At 51.5% G+C, this 12,534-nt stretch overlaps 1 protein-coding gene across 3 annotated transcripts in view; it reads left to right on the top strand.

The window, feature by feature from the left end:
• Positions 1-5,817: 5,817 nt before the first annotated feature.
• The window catches only part of CDC42BPG (CDC42 binding protein kinase gamma), a 54,260-nt gene continuing 47,543 nt past the window's right edge, over positions 5,818-12,534 (top strand). For all 3 annotated transcript variants that reach the window (XM_081892986.1, XM_081892987.1, XM_081892985.1), the window contains exon 1: positions 5,818-6,007. In XM_081892986.1, the coding sequence (XP_081749112.1) occupies positions 5,833-6,007 (175 nt within the window). In that variant the 5' untranslated portion in view covers positions 5,818-5,832. The remainder of the gene's footprint in view (positions 6,008-12,534) is intronic.

Raw genomic sequence — 12,534 nt, 5'->3', positions numbered from 1 at the left:
GGCTCCCAGCCTGTGATTTTTGTGTATGCAAATGCGCATGGGGATGTTTGCCAAACTGGGTCTTTGACCCAAGTGAAAATCAGCCTCGTTTCCCCACTGCAGTTTTTTTGGATTTGAGAGTTTCAGGCATGCAATAATCTGTTCTGGGCACCACTATCTCTCCCCCGCCCTATTCTTCACTTTCTTCTTCACCCAAAAGTTTGAGCCAAACCTAGATGTTCAAATTATTTCCTCGAAGGAACCAGAGTTCTCTTCCTATTTTGGGAAATTCCTTTTTTAGGAAGTGCCAGAGCTCTCTTCCTGTTTTATCCCCGCAACTCTGCAAAGTTGGGTAGACAGCCAATGGCAACTTATCTCTGCCATTTGATCAGCCTGAATCAGTGCAGGGTGTACATGCTGGCAAGACTGAATGTATTTCTTTCAGCAATACTACAGGGGAGATTTCAGAAAATAGCATTCGTGCAGAGACTATGACTCTGGACAGAGACAAACAGAATCAGTTGCGCACAGTGCTTTTTTTCTAAAAAAATGTTTAGGGGTACTCTCATTTTGACTCGAGGAAATCACCATTTTATAGGTCAAATTGGGAAAAATAAATATAGTAAATGGACAAAAGTACAAAGATTCACAAAATGTTTAGGGGTGTGCGTTCCCCTGCATCCCCCCAGAAAAAAAGCACTGGTTGCATGTGTTCTTTTGCCCCCGGTATCAAACAATTTGATCTAAGTTCATTAATCGGTTGTTAGCAAGGAGTGGCATTCAGATGAATGCAAGGTAGCCTTCTTTATGTTTACTCAGGATGGGGCTAAGGTGGAGATAGTAGCCAGGTTTCTGCAACACACGGTGAAGATTCGTGAAGGTTTTTGCTGAGTGGTTTTATTGTACCGGACCTTATTGGAGCCTTGTATATACGCCAATAAAGGTTTTGAGAATTTGAAATATGGCTGGGGTCAGATTGTGCCTGGCGCCTTCTGTGTGCCAGGCAGCTTCGCTGTCACTGAGCCACAGCCTCCCCTGTGAAGCCTGGGATCAGGCGAGAGGGGGCAGCAAGAATAGGGCCTGGGGCTTAAGAGGAAGAAGCTAGTAGTGCTATGGGAGGGGCTTCTTTTGTCTGCTCTCCCCTCTTAAAAAGGAAAAAGATTCCTTCCCACGTTCCAAGGATAAGTCTGTTCCCTGCAGAGAGAATAATCCTGTGGATGCTTATCTCTTTTTCCCTAAAGGGAAGAAGGTCACATCATCGCACAGGCCATCTTGAGCATCTGGCAATATTCTTGAGCCCATCATCTCCTGCCCTGTTTGGAGCAGAGTCCAAGGAAGGAAACTCACAAGGGTCCAAGTCCTGCTTCCTAGAAGTGTGTGTGAGAGAGATAGAGAGTCTTGCTTGCAGGAGCAGAGGTGGGGCACACTTGCAATCTGGGCATGCGCACCCATTTTTGTGGGTGCCTACCAAGGGGAAGCATGAGGCTGCTGCCCTCTGCTGGCTGAAGTCGCTGTTTGCATGTCTAAACATAGAACCATAAAACTGCAGAGTTGGAATCGTAGAGTTGGAAAGGGAACCCCAGCGGTCATCTAGTCCAACCCCCCTGGAATGCAGGTATCGCAGCTCAGTGATTCCTATGTTTGTGATGCAGTTCCAGACTGGAGGGGTGTGACTTCAGGGTACTTGTGTTGAAACAAACTTCCTCAGTAAATATAGGAGTGAGGGGTGATATGATTGGGTCTGGGTGCTTTGAAATTTAGCCACTCCCAGTCAGTAACCCCTGCTAGGTCAGGGATGCTGTCCGCATAGCCACATTGGGAATACTTTGTACAGTTCTGGTCTCTCAACCTCAGAAAGGATGTTGCAGATGTTGGAAAATGTTCAGAAAAGGGGAACTTAAAATGATCGGGGTGTGTGTGGAGCAAATCCCCTGTGAGGGAAGCTTGCAGCATTTCGGATTTTTTAATTCAGATTCAGGAATCAGCAAACTTTTTCAGCAGGGGGCCGGTCCACTGTCCCTCAGACCTTGTGGGGGGGCGGACTATATTTTGGAAAAAAATGAACGAATTCCTATGCCCCACAAATAACCCAGAGATGTGTTTTAAATAAAAGCACACATTCTACTCATGTAAAAACATGCTGATTCCCGGACCGTCCGCGGGCAGGATTTAGAAGGCGATTGGGCCAGATCCGGCCCCTGGTCCTTAGTTTGCCTACCCATGGTTTAGAGAAAATGCAAGAGGCAGCATGATAAAAGGTTATACTATTATGCATGACATAGAGAAAGTAGGCAAGGGAAAAGCTTTTTCTACCTCACTCCTAACATGAAGCTGAATGCTGGAAGGTTTGGGACAGATGAAAGGAAGTCCTCCTTAACGCAGCACATGGTTAAACTCTGGAACTCCCTGCCGCAGGAGGCGGTGATGGCCGTCTACCTCGATGGCTTGAACAGAGGATTAGAGAAATTTATTGATGGCTACAAGCCGCAATGCTTCTGAATACCACTTGCTGGGAACCATGAGAAGGGAGAGTTGCTCTTGTGCTCGGATTCCTGCTTGCGGTTTTCCCACAGTCATTTGGGTGGCCCCTGTGAGAACAGGATGCTGGACTAAGATGAGCCATTGGGCTGATCCAGCAGGTTTGTTGTTGTTGTTGTTTGTTTAGTCGTGTCCGACTCTTCGTGACCCCATGGACCAGGGCACACCAGGCAACCCTGTCTTTCACTGCCTCCTGCAGTTTGGTCAGACTCATGCAGGTAGCTTTGAGAACACTGTCCAACCATCTCGTCCTCTGTCGTCCCCTTCTCCTTGTGCCCTCCATCTTTCCCAACATGGAAAGGGTCTTTTCCAGGGAGTCTTCCTTCTCATGAGGTGGCCAAAGTATTGGAGCCTCAGCCTCAGGATCAGTCCTTCCAGTGAGTACTCAGGGCTGATTTCCTTCAGAATGGAGAGGTTTGATCTTCTTGCAGTCCATGGGACTCTCAAGAGTCTCCTCCAACACCATAATTCAAAAGCATCAATTCTTCGGCAATCAGCCGTCTTTATGGTCCAGCTCTTACTTCCATACATCACTACTGGGAAAACCATAGCTGCTCTTCTTATATCTGTATGCACAGCCTCAGGCTCTAAGGCAGGGGTCAGCAAACTTTTTCAGCTGGGGGCCAGTCCACTGTCCCTAAGACCTTGTGGGGGGCCAGACTACATTTTAAAGGGGGAATAAAGAAAGAATTCCTATGCCCCACAAATAACTCAGTGATGCATTTTAAATAAAATGACACATTCTACTCATGTAAAAACTTGCCGATTCCCAGACCGTCCGCGGGCCAGGCGATTGGGTCGGATCCAGCCCCCGGGCCTTAGTTTGCCTACCCATGCTCTTAAGGGCCTTTTGTGGCAAGTGGGTGCAGAACCATCTGGCACTAGCTGTGTTTGTTCTGCTCCCAAAGTGTGAGTATTAACCATTGTTGCTGTTTTCCCCAGCAGAGGGCAGTGCAGCTTCATGCAAGCTGAAAACTCCCACCACCACCACATAGGACTTTAGGATTGGGCATGTAGACAGGCGCAGGGCAAGGGGGTCGGGTTGATGATTCCGCAGCTGGAAAAGGTGGATTAAGTGAGCCCCGTGCGGGAGGCACAGCGGCAGTGGTGCTAATTTATGGAACTTGCAGTCCCCCAGTGCTTAAATGTCTTTGGAAAGGGAATTAGATGGATCTAAGCAGTGGGTTAAACCACAGAGCCTAGGACTTTCTGATCAGAAGGTCGGCGGTTCGAATCCCCGCAACAGAGTGAGCTCCCCTTGCTCGGTCCCTGCTCCTGCTAACCTAGCAGTTCGAAAGCACCTCAAAGTGCAAGTAGATAAATAGGTACCGCTCTGGCGGGAAGGTAAATGCCATTTCCGTGCGCTGCTCTGGTTCACCAGAAGCGACTTAGTCATGCTGGCCACAAGACCCGGAAGCTGTACGCTGGCTGCCTCGGCCAATAAAGCGAGATGAGCGCCGCAAGTCCAGAGTCGGCCACGACTGGACCTCATGGTCAGGGGTCCCTTTACCTTTACCTTTAAGCAGACATAAGCAGTCCATGGCTGTTAGTCATGGTGGCTATATGCTACTCCAAGGCTTAGGGAGGCAACCCAGTGCCATCTGCTGTCATAACTGGAGGGGGCCTCAGGTGACACCTAGATGCAGTTTCTGAATGCTTAGTGCAGATGGCTGGTAGGTCTCCATATGTTGCCTTATTGAGCTATGATTTGGAATGAGATAAGCAGGGCACCTGCTTTGCACGCAGGGAGGTCCCAGGTATCTCCAGGTAAAAAGATCAGGTAACTGGTGATGGGAAAACTTTCTCCAGAGGGAGACCCTGGAGAGTTGCTGCCAGGCAGAGTGAGCAATGCTGGTGCAGACTGTATTTGCAGCCCTGTGGGACAGGTGCTCTCAGGGCCACTATTTGCAAGGGGAGAGTTGGTGGCCAACGGGCATCCCTCCAGTGCAGGGCCGGTGCAACCATCTCTGCCTCAGGCGGCGAGATCCACAGGAGCAGCAGAGCCCAATGTAGATTTTCATTCCCTCCTTGTTCCCCTTCTGGATGGAGGTGCCATTTTGGTCACCAAAGGGACACAGGTGGCAATGTGGTCTAAACCACTGAGCTTCTTGGGCTTGCCGATGGGAAGGTCAGCGGTTCGAATCCACACGACGGGTGAGCTCCCGTTGCTCTGTCCCAGCTTCTGCCAACCTAGCAGTTCAAAAGCTCACCAGTGCAAGTAGATAAATAGGTACCACTCCGGCAGGAAGGTAAACAGCGTTTCTGTGTGCTCTGGCTTCCGTCTCAGTGTTTCCGTTGCACCAGAAGCAGTTTAGTCATGCTGGCCACATGACCCAGAAAGCTGTGGACAAACACCGACTCCCTCAGCCTGAAGTGAGATAAGTGCCGCACCTCATAGTCACCATTGACTGGACTTAATCATCCAGAGGTCCTTTACCTTTCCACTTTTTTTTGCCATTTTATGATTCCCATTAGGTGCCAAAATGACAGTGGCCTGTGATGAACACCTCAGGTGATCTAATAGGAGGGCTGGACCTGACATTCTGTCCCTGCCACCATTACCCTTACCTCTCAGTTTTAACCCTGTGGGGGGAAAAGCACAGAATCATAGGATTGTAGAGCTGGGATCCCAAGGGTCATCTAGTCCAACCCCCTGCAATGCAGGAATGTTATTTGTTTACTATTCAAATCCTTTGCGACTGATTCAGTTGGAATTAGAGGAAGGGTCACATCTTGCATCCCATCTCACCAGCTATGCATGCAGATGGTCCCAAGAGCTCAACCACGGATGGAACTGGGAGCAGAAGGTTCCTAATTTCAGGGTCGTGGGTTCGAGCCCCACATTGGGCAAGAGATTCCTGCGTGGCAGGAGCTAGACTAAGATGCCCCTCGTGACCCTTACCAACTCTAGGATAGGCGCCTCGCTGCCCCGTGGCCCGGCATCCTGTCTTCACAGTGAGCCCCGCGTGGCGTCTCCGCGTTGGGCTGTGAAAGAGCCCACACCTGCAAGCCCGGCGATGCGCTGCTGCCAGCCCGTGCCGGCAACATAGAGTAACCGCAGGGGCGCGTCTGGGGCATCGGCGCCCGGGAGGAGGGTGGCGCTGGTCCCTGCGGGCGCTCCCGCTCCGGCGGCGCCCTCGCCCTCCTCCTCCTCCTCCCGCTCCCAGCTGGGCCAGGTGTCGGGTTGCGCCCATCCCACCAGCATCGGGGCGGGGCGCTCCTCTGGCTGCTCCAGCGTCGGCGGCGGCGGCGGCATTGCTGGCCGGGCTCCCGCGGCGTCCTCGCCTGTCCCGCTCCAGCTCCGCGGCGGCGATCATGTGCAGCCCGGTGGAGCGGCGCCTGGCCGGGCTGCGGGAGGCGCTGCTGGGCGAAGGGGCGGCGGCCGAGCCGGGGCTGGAGGCGCTGCTGGACCTGCTGCTCTGCGTCCACCAGGAGTGCAGCGGCGCCCCCCTGCGGCGGGAGAAGAACGTGCAGCGCTTCCTGGACTGGGGTGAGTGGGCAGCGGCAGGACTCTGGGCCGGAGGGTTCCTGGGCGCGTGCAGAGCGCCTCTCCGGCGCGACGGGTGGCTTGCGGGGCCGGGGCCAGTCAGTTTCTCGGAGTTAAGACTTTTCCCAGGTGGAGAGCAAGGAGCTTATTTAGCGTGGCGGAGAGGAAGGTCTGAGGCTGAGTTCTGAAGCATGTAAAGTAGTAACATAAAATACCAGAAGAGGTGAAGGTGGGCCGCGGTTCATGAAGGCGGTCTAGTCCAACCCGCTTTTTGGCTGGCATGTGTCCAACAGGTGCCTCTGCTTGAAGATCTCCAGCCAGGGACAGCCCCACCACCATCAACCCCCGGCAAGGCGATTGGCTCCCTTGGTGAACCCCTCTTGCTCCGAAATCTGGTGCCTTGGATCTTAAAGACCATTAGATCAAAGCTTTCTGGGACAGCAGAGATTTACTACCTAGATGCATACCTAGTATGCTCTCTCAAAGGAATTCTGGGAATTGTAGTTTGCTGTGGTTCCATGGCACCCGTATCTCTGTGAGGGGGGAGCCGCAGTTCCCAGGATTATCTGGGGGAAGGCATGTGTTTTAAGTGGGCCTTGAATGTATGTTGTGCATCTGCCACTGTGTCCAGGGCTCATCTGACACTCTGAATTGCAGAGGTATCACAACCTGCAAACCCGCCCCAATTAAACACACCATATTTTGTTCAGTTTTACTACATGGGGCTCATTCTCTATACCCCTGACCATCTTTGCAGCCTCCCTCTGGACCTGTTCCAATTTGTCTGCTGTAGAATGGGTACTTCTCTTTAAGCATGTGCAGAGTGCCTCCCTCCCACTGATTCAACCTGCGGGATTCGGAGAGTAAAAACACCTACAGAATTCACTACCACGAGGGACTGAGAGCTACTGAACGGACCACCCAAGCCCTCTTCTTTCACCCACTGTAGACTAGGGGCCGTCAATAGGGCTTCTCCCCAGATGTTTTGGATTTTTAACTCCCATCCGCTCCAGAATCCAGTATGGCCAATGGTCAGGGGTGATGGGAATTGTAGTGTGCAACATCTGGAGAGGGTACCCAGCCTTTGCTGTTGACTGTCATGGTTGTGGGAATAAGGAAACTGGTTGCTTGGGGTGAGTGGTGGATGAACCAGGCTGATGCTTATCGCAAGAATGGCAAAGCTTCCTTAGCTACGCAGAACTCATCAACACAGGAAACCAATTTATACTGAATCAGACCATTGGCTCTAGCTAGCTCAGTGCAGTCTACACAGACTGGCAGCAGCTATCCATGACTGCTCCCAACCCTACCTGGAAATGCCAGGAATCTGGGAGATACCTTTGGGCTTGATTTTGGTGTGTGTGTATCTAGAACGGAACAGGTGAAGCCTCCTTTTGGCTAGTTTCCCCGCTAGGGTTGGCCTGTCCCACCTCCACAACAACCCACAAGTTATCCTCCCTGCTTGGGACCACCCACAGTCATGCCCCAAGGAGGGCATAGTAGGAAATGAATGGACCGGCTGTGCCCTTGCGTCACAGAGAGGGGAACTGAGTCATGGAGCAGTGTGGCGATGTCACACGCCTCGAGTGATGCGCTGAGAATGTAGCCAAGCCAGAAAGGAACCTTCCTATCTCTTGAGGTGCCAACCTTTGGTGGCTTCTCTATCACAGTCAGGGGCTTATTCCTGCATTGCAGAGGGCTCTGCTGGATGATCCTTCAGTTCCCTTCCAGCTCCGTGATTCTATGGCTTGGTAAAGACACGGCAGGGCAAATGCCAGCCATGCCACCTATGGGATTTGCATCATGTCTCTTGCTCGTGAGAAGGACCTTGGTGGCAGGTCCAGGGGTGGAAATTCAATCTTTCTGAAACAGCAGGACTCTGTGGTGGGTTTAGGGACATCAGAACCCTTTCATGCCAGGTTAGAATATTTGCTGCTGTGACTGACAGCCTTTCTCTGGGGCAAGGAAGGCTCTTTCCCACCTCCAGTTTCTTTAACACATTCGCACACTCAGGATTTGCATTATTGCCCAGGTTGGGGTGTGGAACCATCAATGTAATGGGCATTTTTGCCAGGCTGATGGGGGTTGTGGTCCGAAACATCTGAGGGCACCAGGTTGGTGAAGGCTGTGTGGTTTTGCTTGATCCTGGGAAATCCTCTTCTCTTCCTCCTCTCATCAACATCTGCGGTGTGTGTGTGTTTGTGTGTTATTCAGAATTTTATTCCTAACTTCTGAGCATAAAAAGGATAAGCACACTCACTTTCCACCACTACCAAGAAGGCCCTCTGTAACTTCACTTCTCGCAGTGAGGGAACGGCCAGGAGGCCCTTGGAGCCAGGCCTTGGAGCTCAGACACAACTTTGAGGGGTGTTTCTCTGCTCTGTGAAACAGCCCTCCTGGATACTTCTGACTTCTGTTTCATTTAGAATAGTGAGGGTGCCCCACTTTCCCGCTTCAAAGCAGTCAGGGCAGCTTGGAACAATGGTGTTTGAAAACAAAAATAAAAACCTGAAACATAGAATTTAACCTAACGGCAGCAAAGGAGGCCGATGCAACTGTCCGAGAAGCCATGAGTGTGGTGTTAAGTCGGCGCCGAAAGGCAGGGCCAGCCCAAGACATTTTGCCGCCTGAGGCAAAGGGCCGGATGGTGCCCCTCCTTCCAGAAGCCAACCAGAACACCATTTTGCTTCAACAGTGGTGACGGGACAACCACCTCCACAGTCCCTGAAGGCAGCAGGCTAATTGCTAGCTGGTGGGTGAGTGCCTTCCTTTGCTTTCCATCCCTTTGCTGCTGCCACCTCCCACAACCTCACTTTGCCTAATAGTAGGGCTGGAGCTGCCTAAAGAATGACAAACTTGGCAAGGGAGAGGGATTTCTGACTAGAGAGTCCCATAAACTGTGGTGCCAACAGACAGACTGCCTTGTCCCCACCTGCCACGAGCCTCTAAAGTTGTGGCGGGGGGGGGGATTGGGGCCACCAATAATCTGAAGGCCCTGGGCAGGTTCATACAGGAGAAGATACCCTTTTAGGTAACTTGGTCCCTAAAGTTCTGCAGCTGAATCCACCCCTTTGAGTTGCACCCAGCAACAGCCTGGAGGCCAGCTGAGATCTCCGAATGCCAGCTGCTTCTGCTGAGACTGGCAAGCCTTGGTTAACCGCACAGCTGTCTTGTAGCACCTGTTCCTATTGAGGTAAGAGCCAGGATGCAACAAGCAGATGGGCTCCTCTTCAGAGTGGAGCATTTACCCCTCCCTCAGCACCATTTGTTAAGGACACAGGAGGCTGCCTTAGACTGAATGAGACCCTCACACTGGGAAGTGGAACCTCTGAGCACTGTAAGCAGAGGTCAGAGAGGGCTTGCCCCACAACTGGCAATGTGAAGGCCTGAAGAAAAAACGGGGGTGGGGGTGACAGTTCCTGCCCTCCCATGTTTCTTCTCTCCCCCCCCCCCGAGCCTTCGCATCTTTAAACCACACCACCAAATACTTCTTACACCAGTTTGTACTGTTCTGACTGGCAGCAGCTCTCTAAGGTCTCCCATAGAGAGAGAGGTTTTTCCTATTACAGTCAGACATCGGGTTGCGAACGTGATCCGTGCAGGAGGCATGTCTGCGCATGCATGTAACGTGATTTAGCGCTTCTGCGCATGCACATTACATCATTTTGTGCTTCTGCGCATCCGTGAGTGCTAAAACCCGGAAGTAACCCGTTCCAGTACTTCTGGGTTTGGCGTGGTCTGCAACCCGAAAACGCACAACTCGCAGCGTTCGTAACCCGATGTATGACTGCATCCATTAACACTGGGTTTTAAAGTTGGAAATAAACATACAGCCTGGAGACTAAGATGGGTCCTTTGTGCCTTGGACCTAGGATATTGGATTTTGGCTCCGGAAATGTGATATTTGCAGTGGCTGTGGACCAGAAACATTTCCCCAACCCTATCAGTGTGCAGTGTGCATATGTGTTCAACCCCCCCCCCAAAAAAGCATTAGGCCCATCCCCTTTTCCCAACACAATCCTCTTTTGTGACAGTTACAAAACAGCTGAATTGTATTGTATCAGGAAATTCAATTCTATCACATAGAAGGACTTAAGAAGAGCTTGCTGAATTCCCCCAGGGACCACCCAGATGCCCATATGGGAAACCCACAAGAAAGCTCTGAGCACAAGAGTCCTCTCCCTTCCTGTGTTTTCCAGCAAGCATAGCTGCCTTCAAAAGCAGAGGCAGAGCATGGCCATCGTGGCTGGGAGCCTTTGATAGCTGGCTTCTCCTCCACAAATCTGCCCAATCCTCTCTTAAGGCTATTCAAACTGGTGACTGTCTCCTGCAGAAGTGAGTTCCACAGTTCTCTAACAATGCACTTTTCCCGCCCGGTCTTCTAGCTGGGACCCATGCTGTCTACTAGTTCTGTGTTGCATGGGTTTTATTCACACATTTGTACACAGCCCTGGAATTTTGTGTTGAAGGGGCCGAAGACAAGAGAGTGCAGAAAGTCCCAGGTGTGACCCACCCCCAGCAGCATCTCCCAGGTGTCCCAGGTGTGACCCACCCCCCAGTTGTTCCCAGGTATGGCAGGGAACAACTGCCTTTCTGAAATCCTGGAAAGAGAGAGAGAGAGAGAGAGAGAGAGAGAGAGAGAGAGAGAGAGAGAGAGAGAGAGCCTCTGTCAGTCTGTATAGCTGACACTGAGTTAGCTTGGCAAATAGTTTGGCTCTGCATAAGGCAGCTTAATATAATAATAAATTAATAATAATAAATTTTATTTATATCCCGCCCTCCCCAGCCGAAGCTGGGCTCAAGGCGGCTAACAACAATCAAAATAGTCCAACATTCTTAAAACATTCATTATAAAATTAATTAAAATCAAATTAAGATCAAATTAATGGCAACCATCAAGCAAAATTCTGTGCAGATTGCCAGAGGAGGGGGTCAGGCTGCGCCCTGACCAAAGGCCTGGTGGAACAGCTCTGTCTTGCAGGCCCTGCAGAAAGATGTCAGGTCCCGCAGGGCCCTAGTCTCTTGTGACAGAGCGTTCCACCCTAGGTAACCTCCCCCACCTCAACCCCCCGTTCTTCTATCCATGGTCACATCTGAGTCTTAGTCAGCCCTGTGGGAGTCCCTCAGAGGAAGCAAGGCTGCTTATCTGGACCTTGCAATATTCAGAAATGCAGCTTGTAAATATCTGCATGACTTTGAAGTCTTCTATGAGCTGTTCGCCAGCCCGGCCCTATCGTTAGACAAAGTAAGGCATGTTCCCCTGTTCCCCAGAGGCATTCCTCTCTCAGAGGACAGTGCTGGGTGGGAGTGCCCCCATGGCCTGTCCTGGAGTGCCTAAAATTGCTGGTTGTCTTCAAGTACGACAGAGGACACGAACCCATTGCCAGCATGAAAGTAAGGTTCGTCTCCCAGTCCCATCACTTTGTGTGTGGAATTAGGAGAGTGGGGGCACCATCTTGCCTTCCTCCAGGCAGCAAAATCCCTCAGGCCCGCTCTGGCAATTGCAAACCATAAGGAAAACTGCTGGCGGCAGAGCAGTCTGGCTTCGGGCGGCCTCAGTCCTTACATGGGTGTCTGTTCTACCCTCTTTCTCGCTCTGAAAGGGTGTGTGCAAAGGCTGTCCAGATTGTTACTTACTGAACTCCGTAGAAGAAGGCAGTTCAAGACAAAGAGGCCCATTGGACTGTCTGATCAGGGCCTACCCAAGTCCTTTTGCTGCCTGACGAATGGCATAGTCTCCTCAATTGCACCTGGAACGGCAGGCTGGCTGAGGTGGGCTCAGGGCAGGCCATGTGGCATGTGAGCTGTATCCTGCAACACAGGGGTAATGGCCAGGGGTGGAGAGGATGCTCAGGCGGAAGGGCTGGGCGATGCTGATGCTGCCCTCAGTTGCCTCCTTCTGCCCAATGATAGTGCCGGCCCTGTATGAAGCTTCCTCCAAACAGCTTGAAGCCATTCTCCACAAATGCATATCCATACCCTCCAACATTTTTGGCACCTAAATCGGGATCCTCTATTTTTGGTTTCAAGCTCTCACGAGAGCGTGAAACTGAAGCCACTTGGGGTTTTTTTTGTCCGAGACCAACAAACGACACAACCCTGCTGACTTGCACCAGAGTGAGTGTCTTTTGGTCTGGCACTTTTGGACCAACAAATGGGAAATTCTGGGGTCCAAACAGAAGCCGGGATTGGATTCTGGGATTTCCCGCTTTAAATGGGACAGTTGAGGGGTATGCATCTCACCTGAGAAAGCGTGCTTCCCTCTTCTGCCTTTTTGCAACTAGCCAGTCCCAGAGAATTGTGGGAAGGTCTGTAGCCCACAGATGACAGAGCCAGGTGTCAGAAGGCTCCGGGTTCAATATGAGCATCAGTGTGGTGTTAGCGGTGAGAGTGTTAGACTAGGAGCTGGGTCCAGGAACACTGAGCAGTTTACAGCTCTTTAGGGTCTCTGCCAGGACCAGGCAAGACTCCTCTTTGCAGATGCCATCAGAGATTGAACCCAAGACTTTCTGCGAGCCAACAGCCACAAT

Source organism: Podarcis melisellensis (genome assembly GCF_964234715.1).
Source record: "Podarcis melisellensis genome assembly, chromosome: 16".
Taxonomy (NCBI): Eukaryota; Metazoa; Chordata; class Lepidosauria; order Squamata; family Lacertidae; genus Podarcis; species Podarcis melisellensis.
This window is presented reverse-complemented; position numbering and strand designations above follow the sequence as displayed.